Source organism: Cryptomeria japonica, chromosome 11 (assembly GCF_030272615.1).
Source record: "Cryptomeria japonica chromosome 11, Sugi_1.0, whole genome shotgun sequence".
NCBI classification, from domain to species: Eukaryota; Viridiplantae; Streptophyta; class Pinopsida; order Cupressales; family Cupressaceae; genus Cryptomeria; species Cryptomeria japonica.
In genome coordinates this window covers 229,897,446-229,905,534 of record NC_081415.1, presented here as the reverse complement: position 1 = coordinate 229,905,534, position 8,089 = coordinate 229,897,446, and the positions used below count along the sequence as shown (strand labels likewise).

Genomic DNA, 8,089 nt, shown 5'->3' with positions numbered 1-8,089 from the left:
TAAAATTAGAAATGAAAATTGAGTTCCCTCCCTCTATTCATTTTGTAGAATAAAATAGAATAACATATTATTAATGTATGTGATACAATTTGACAATGAATTCTTTCATTTAACTGAACAACTCCTGAAATGATAAGAATAGAGTTTTTTTAATCCATAAAAAGATGATATAATTGTTTTTTAAGAGATTTTTTTTTTTAAATAGATTATAGATCACCCTCATTAACAATTGTCTCTTTTTTCAAATTTGATAGATAAACAGTAAATCCCACAACTTCAATATGTAATTAGAAAATTCCCAGATCAGCAAGATCACATCCACCCAAGAGATGGCTTGCTATAACACACTAGAAGTAATAATCTATGGTGGTAGCTTAGAAAACCTCATAATCCAGGTTTGAACATCAAAAAATTTATGCCCTGATCGTGAGCAGCCCAAAATTTAATAAAAATTCAATCGAAATAAAGTTTTCCTAATCTCACCACCCAACACGGACTTCAAAATTTATGTGGGCTACATAAAGGAGGAGGAATGCGTACGCCAGCAGCCTGGCAGTGGCAGATGGAGGACACTACTGAGCAGGTAATGGAAAGATAAAAATATAGCACTAATATAGTCCTTGCATTCTAAGAAGCTACTGTTCATAAGTTCTCTGCCATTTGCTTTCAAGAGTTTCTATATCCGGACAAACTGTCCTCTCTGCTTCTTTTGTTCAATTAATACTGTACGTTTCAAGAAATTATGCCTTTCATTTTTCAGCTTTTCCCTTTTTTTCTCAATCAGATCATGTTCATTTATAATCAGTTATTACTGTGGAGAGGAATTTTCTACTTTAGTAAATTGGGTTCGGTTATTTTCTATTTTTATGAATTGGGTAGTGTAATTTTCACTGAAATTTCCATTTTAGGGAATTGGGCCACACTACATTTCTATTCATCATCATTAGTTACTGTGTTCAACATATAATTTTCCATTTTGGTTAGTTGCGCATGCCTATTGGTTATCATAATTACTGTCCATCACATTGTATTCCATTTTGTACATCTGTGTTACATGTATTCATGGTTTTCTTTTACTTCATAAAGTCTTGTAATTTTCATTTCAGTGAATTGGGGTATGAATAGTCCTGATTTAGATGAGCATATTTCTCACCAATAGTTTTTTGATGTGCTAGTTCTATTTATTCCCAATAGTTGCTGTAGTCAATTTATATCATGGTATTTCCCATTAAGGACAGCTGAATTTACTAACTAGTAATCATCAATAGCTAGTATGCATACCACAAGATTTGTCATCCTGGTGATTGTGTCATGGATTTTCTTCATCAGCAACCACTATATAGCTATATCACATAATTTCATTCTCCCCCAATGGGGTTATCTATATTGCTTATGTCTCTTATATTCCTTTTTGGTCGATTTGTTGATGTGTATTTCTCATCAATAATTACCGAGTATTACATAATTTTCCATTTTGATAAATTGACTATGCATTTCAGCCTGCGTATCACATTTTTTCACCTTTTAATCAACTGGATCATGTATCACTAGGTGTAATATATATTGAAGTTTATCGTTGTTACAGTCACCTTGTTCGTGTATGTTCCCTTCTAGCTACTCAGTATATCCATAATTTTCATTTTGGTCTTCTGGGTCATTCATATTCTTTTTCATTGATTTCTATTATTTGTTACTGCTTTATTTCTAGATTGCACTGTATAGGATTTTGTTTGCATCAATGTTATGCCATGGGGATGAGAGTGAGAGAGCTATAAGAATAAAAGTGAGAATTGCAGATGAGCATAGATTAAAAAGGGGTGGGGAGTGGAGGGGAAAGGATAGAACAACCAATCTTCCAAGGCGGGGAGTGGAGGGGAAAGGATAGAACAACCAATCTTCCAATCCCTCTTATTCTATTACTTGATTTTACATTTTGGTTAATAAGGTCTAAAGAGAATCCATCGATGTAATCTATTAATCATATAATGCACCTTATATTTTTAAATCTCTGGCCAGCTTCTGCACATTTGGGTCATTGGGATACATGTAGTTAGGCCCCCTTTAAAGTAGTTGTGCTGGTCAAAGTTTCTTCACTTTCACAACTTCGCTCTGTAGATAGATTCCTCTGCACTGTATATGTCACATTCTTTTTACTATTTGCATCTGGATTCGATCCATGGACTGACCTTTTTCTTCATGCCAGGCCAAACATCACATTTTCAAGAAAAAAGAAAAAGAAAAAGTAAAAGTGTACTTTTATACACTTCAACATTATACCAAAATTTCTCGATCTGTTATCCTCAGGACCCCACACACAATTTACAGGACAGTCCTTTCGACAGAAAATCCAAAACCATGTTAAAAAATGATGCTACAGTTCACACCATAAACCATATATTTTACCTCAAATCCAAACAAAAGTCTCTAGGTCCACATTCTACCGAGCTCTTTTTAAACGCAAAACGCGCTTAGAACTTCATGGTGGTGAGAACATACAAGTGGGTTAAATCTCTTTCTGACTGTATGGAGAGCACCATTTATTTTTACAGAATGGAATTGGATATTGTATGTATTTGCCTTGAATGCAAGTCTTTTCGACCTATAGAGCTTCACGTGATGTTCATGATGGTGGTCTGCTATAGGCTCTCAGATTGAGATTATGGTAGATGTGTTTATAGTCAACAGCGAGGGACAGACTTATGTCATGCTTCGCTCATAGTGCTGAAATATTCCATTTCACATTCAACACATCAATCTCCGCCTTTAATACTTGAATTTGTGCCACCCAACCATCTATAGCGACCACTGTGTCTATATACAGCATGTATATACAGTTGAACATTTATTGATTGTTCTTTACTGAGGCACAAGCAGAACCTTTATTGATTGTTGTTTACTGAGGCACAAGCAGAACCTTGTTTACTAGAGTGTAATTTTGCTTTCAACTAGTTATTTCAATTTGTATGGAGAAATATAGAAGCCAAGTTTCTTCATCTTTCCAGTAAACTGCTAAACATAGAAGGACAACAGTCTCTATTAAACTTGTAGTAATTTGCAGTGACAATTATTTTCAATACGAGAGTTGGAAGGACATTTCAGGTTTCTTTTCTACATTTAGAGGGGTGTTTCCTGAGTAAAAAACGAAGAGTTAGTTGAATTAGTTGGAATTAATAAATGCCTGGGTTTTGGAGCTGGGTTTTATCAGCAGACAAAGACAAGATGATGATGTGCACTTGCTCAAGAGAGCAGTTCAAACTAGGGGAAATGCCTCAGTCCCCAGAATCGTTTGCTACCAGGGACTTTTCTGCAAGTGGGTTTTCTTCGAGGACTGGAGATGGTGAAGGTAGGCCTGATAATGGTAACATTGAGGAAGCAGAATCATCACTACGGGAAGGATTTTCTCTCAATTATGAGGTTGGTGTATCTATATCGACATGCAATTAATAGATCTCTAAAACGAATGAACTGTGAGAGATAATTGTGTTGAAAGATCCAGTTGGGGTTGGTTTACAGTATGTAGAAGTAGTTATATGTAATTGTCAGCCCATTTGTTTGGAATCGTTACTCTATCTTGTTACTTTGTTAGGAATGGAACTTGTAATTATAGTTTAAGAATATATTTGAGACTTGCTTAAGGTAAGATCTCTTTCACTGAGAAAGTTTGTGTGAAAGTGTGAATCTGGTCGATATTGGTTGGGTTAAAGATGTCATGAATCTCTTGAAAAATAATGATATAAATCATGTGAATTGCAGTTGAAAGAAATCCATTTGGGAGATGTTTGGCCATACAACCCAATATTCACCTGAACTGTATCTTTGCTTTTAAAGAAAATTGCACCAGCTTGAAGATCCATACTTTCTAGATGCAGTACATCTTCAACTTGGGCATGTGTAAAACGTTTAACTAGGAATCTCATCAAAAGGAGAAACCTCATAAACATTAGGTAGTTGTGTCTGCCTTAGCAGCTGGCTGCTTAATGATCTTCGCAATCCTCCTCGATGATAAGCTCAATCCAAAATGAATAGTTATTAGATGTTACTCAAAGCACCTGTTATGTTTTTCTCCCACATCTTTCTATTTCTAGTGCTGAAATCCCTCAAAGGAAGACATCGTTGTAGACTCTAGGGTGGGTTTGAACAGTTTGCTTACAAAGTTGCGTTTTTGGAATGCCATTGGAGTTTCAGAAAGAACAACCCTGACAATGTCGATTGTATTAAAATAATTTACAGACGATCTTTACAGTAGGTTACCTTTTTGGGAGTATAATCTTCTTTCTTGCTCTCTGGTTGTTCTGGTAGAGAAGCTGTCTTTTTGGGAATTGGGAGTATAATCTTCTTTATTCCTGATGATACATCTTTAAAGTTTATCTGAAATGTTGATTTGATTTCTATATTTTATGCAGTTATTTCTGTAACTATAAATGTACAATTGGATGGTCTGTGAAGCCTTGAAGTTTTTAATTTGATTGCAGTCAACATATATTTTGGAATCAAATAAAGTTCTTTTTTAATTCTGCCCGATTTTTATTGAAATATGCTTTAGAGATTTATGTTGATTGTCAAATTTATTTTATGCTATGAACCAGGAAGCCAGAGCATTGTTGGGGCGACTTGAATATCAGAGAGGAAACATAGAAGCAGCGCTGTATGTCTTTGAGGGAATAGACATAAGCTCTGTAATACCTAAGATGAGATGCACGATTGCAAATAGAGCGCAGTCCCGGAAAGGTCGGTTGCGTGGGGAAGTCACTAATTCCATGTCAATGCATGCCGTCAATCTTTTACTTGAAGCTGTCTATCTTAAAGCAAAAGCCCTGCAGGATCTAGGGAGGCCAAGAGGTACCTATACTTGATATTAAAATTGTCTGTTAAAGTCATGTAAATGCTGTTGTAAACATGATTCATTATTTGGCTTTCAACAGATCTGATATTTTACTTGAAAACTTTAATCATAAAATTAATCTGACATAGCACTTCAAACTAAGATTTGAATTCAACTCAAGAAACATGTGTAGAGATCATTATTAAAGGCTCTTATTTTCACAGTATTCATGATTTTTCACTGCAAATACTAATACTTTATCAAGCATGTTTCCAATGAACGCTAATTTTCTTCTTTTGAAAGTTTTCAGAAGCTGCTCAAGAATGCAAGATTGTTCTGGACACAGTTGAGTCCGCACTTCTTCAATGCATGCCTGAAGGTATTACTCGTGATTGCAAACTGCATGAAACAGTGAGCAAATCAGTAGAGTTACTTCCAGAACTTTGGAAGCAGGAAAGCTCTATTCCAGAAGCCATGTCTTCTTATAGACGAGCCTTGCTTAATCCTTGGGGTCTGGATTCTGAATGCTCAGGCCGGATACAGAAAGAGTTTGCAATGATGCTCCTTTATAGTGGTGTTGAAGCAGGCCCTCCAAGCCTTGGATCACAAGTGGAGGGCTCATACATTCCTAAGAATAATATGGAGGAGGCCATATTGTTGCTCTTGATTCTCTTAAGAAAGTTTGCTCTGAAAAAAATTCCTTGGGATCCCACAATAATGGAGCACCTTACCTTTGCATTGTCAACAACAGGACAATTTGGAACATTAGCTAATCAAGTAGAGGAGTTAGTTCCTAGGATCTACAATAGAACTGATAGGTGGTATACTCTTGCTCTTTGTTATAGTGCTGGAGGCCAGGATGAGGTGGCCTTAAACCTGTTAAAAAAGTCTGTTAGCCGTAATGAGAAGCCAGATTTTATCCCAGCGCTTCTTTTGGCATCAAAAATATCTTGCAAAAACTCAAACCATGATAATCTAGCTGTGCTTTTTGCAAAAAGAGCCTTAGAAAACCTAGAAATCCTAGGAAGGGAAGGTAACTGCATGAAATGTATTGCCAATGGTTTGTTAGGGAGTGCCTTAGGGAAACAATCTAAACTTGCACTTTCTGACACAGAAAGGACTCAGATGCAATCTGGGGCTGTTACTGCTTTAGAAAAGGCTATATCAACAGAGAATGGAGATCCTAAAATGCTTATGTGTCTTTGTTTGGAGAATGCAGAGCAGCGCAATTTAAATGTTGCACTAGGCTATGCAAGAAAGTTACTAGAGATGGAAGGAGGTACATCAATAAAAGGGTGGAGACTTCTTGCCCTTATACTCTCAGCGCAACAGAAGTACTCTGAGGCAGAAACAGTTATTGATGCAGCATTGGATCAGACTGGAAAGTGGGAGCAGGGAGAGCTACTTCGAACAAAGGCTAAGCTTCAGAATGCCCAGGGAAAATCCAAGGATGCTATCAAGACATATGGCCGGTTGCTTGCTTTAGTTCAAGCTCAAAAGAAAAGTTTTGGGAATGGGATTTGGAAGCTTAAGGTATGCATTCATCATTCATGTCTTTTGTCACAATAGACAGTAATTGTTATTTTTTATCCAGACTTTTATTAGGCCTCTCTTGATCCATTCTTTTTCGTCCACTTTTATCTGATGATGAAAATTAGTTGGCATGCTCATTCCTAACACCTAATAATACTATGAGTTGCATTAAGTTTTAAAATTATTACTGGGAGATTTGAATACTTGCAGCAAGTAAACAGTGTAGAATCTTAACCATTTGCAATCATTTCATAAACAATTGTAGAATCTTAGCATTTGTCAGAGGAAATAATACATAATTGCACAGGTGCAATTGCTTACTAGTGTATTCTTGATTTCATTCTGAGTGCACACTCACAGGGTTGGAGTGATAGAGACCTAGAATTGGAAGCCTGGCAGGATTTGGCATATGTTTATACAAGCCTAGAGAAGTGGCAGGATGCTGGAATTTGTTTGCAGAAAGCAAATGCTCACAAACCTCATTCTGCCCAAACCTGGCATGCTACTGGTATGTCAGTTTCATCTCTTGCAAACATCTTAGATTGGGAATGGGTATCTCATGAAATTTTTTCTATGATCCCGGATTTCTTTAATCTGGTTTCTTGATTTTACATCGTTTTCTGTTATGAGTAGCCATTAATATTTTATGTTTTACTAACTGGGACTTTGTGTACTTTACTTAAGGGGTGCTATATCAGGCACAGAAGCTACACAACCAGGCATTGAATGCCTTTTCATATGCCATAGCAACCGATCCTGAACATGTACCAAGCATGATATCTACAGCAGAAATCCTAAGACAACAAAGTGAGGTTAAATCATTACCTGTTGCCAGAACCTTATTGACAGCTGCTCTTAAGCTAGACAAAACCAATCATAGAACATGGTTGAATCTGGGAATGGTTCACAAGATGGAAGAGCGTTTGCAGGATGCTGCAGAATGTTTTCAAACTTCTTACCTACTTGAACTGTCTAACCCAGTTGAGAGTTTCAATACAGTCTAAGGTTACAGGGATGTTTCAATTCAGCCTAACAACATTTCATTGTGATTTTCAATTCAATCTTAATTAGAATTCATGAAATGAGTTTGGTAAGTTTGCAGGGAGTTTTGGTTATACTGAATGTTATTCACATGTATAAGCCAGCTCGCACACTTCACTTGCAGGGTCTGACGTTAACAAGTTCTCACTGGTGTGATCAAATACATGACGATTGATTTGATGATTTTAACAATCATTGTAGTGGTAGAATTGATTTTTAACTCTCAGTCTTACAGCAGATTTTGTAATTTTTCCCTGCTAATGCTGGTATACCAGTAGTGCTAACATAATCCATCTCTCAATCAGCTGTGCCGACATAATCCATCTCTCAATCTGATTGACTATTGTATATTTACTCTTATTGCGTGCGTCTGTGCATGATATATGTAGATATCTGTACAATGAGACTGAAGATTTCTCAGCAATTGGGTAATGTGTATGTAGTTCTATATATTTCCAAATCCATAAAACATTATATGTTCTCGAGTCCTTGACTGCATTGATATTTGTCAAGCTTTAAATTGCATTTTTTCATTAGAAGAAGCTTAAAAAATTACGAAGCATCACATATTACAAAGACTGTGCTGAACACCTAAAAAAGTAACAAATTACAAAGACTGCTGCAAGAATCAGCATAAAAGGAACAGCTACATTTACAGAAGAGTGAGGTTTATGAGAATAGCAGGCAATATAG

The 8,089-nt window shown here is 36.3% G+C and overlaps 1 protein-coding gene across 2 annotated transcripts; it reads left to right on the top strand.

Annotated features, from left to right (window-relative positions):
* Positions 1-505: 505 nt before the first annotated feature.
* LOC131063951 (protein NPG1) lies at positions 506-7,884 on the top strand. 2 transcript variants are annotated; one of them, XM_057997953.2, is made up of 5 exons: positions 506-583; positions 4,587-4,839; positions 5,133-6,355; positions 6,716-6,863; positions 7,040-7,884. In XM_057997953.2, the coding sequence occupies exons 1-5, from the start codon at positions 533-535 to the stop codon at positions 7,357-7,359; spliced, it is 1,995 nt and encodes a 664-aa protein (XP_057853936.2). In that variant the 5' UTR covers positions 506-532; the 3' UTR covers positions 7,360-7,884. The 2 variants fall into 2 exon arrangements, with proteins under 2 accessions (XP_057853936.2, XP_057853935.2); XM_057997952.2 differs by lacking the exon at positions 506-583 and adding an exon at positions 2,485-3,414.
* Positions 7,885-8,089: the final 205 nt, after the last annotated feature.

What these genes read in the sequence shown, in the direction of transcription:
- LOC131063951 (XM_057997952.2), top strand. Translation starts at nt 3,175, where the DNA reads ATGCCTGGGTTTTGGAGCTGGGTTTTATCAGCAGACAAAGACAAGATG. An exon ending in GATTTTCTCTCAATTATGAG is followed by an intron (nt 3,415 to 4,586) that starts GTTGGTGTATCT and finishes GCTATGAACCAG; the next exon opens with GAAGCCAGAGCATTGTTGGG. An exon ending in ATGGGATTTGGAAGCTTAAG is followed by an intron (nt 6,356 to 6,715) that starts GTATGCATTCAT and finishes GCACACTCACAG; the next exon opens with GGTTGGAGTGATAGAGACCT.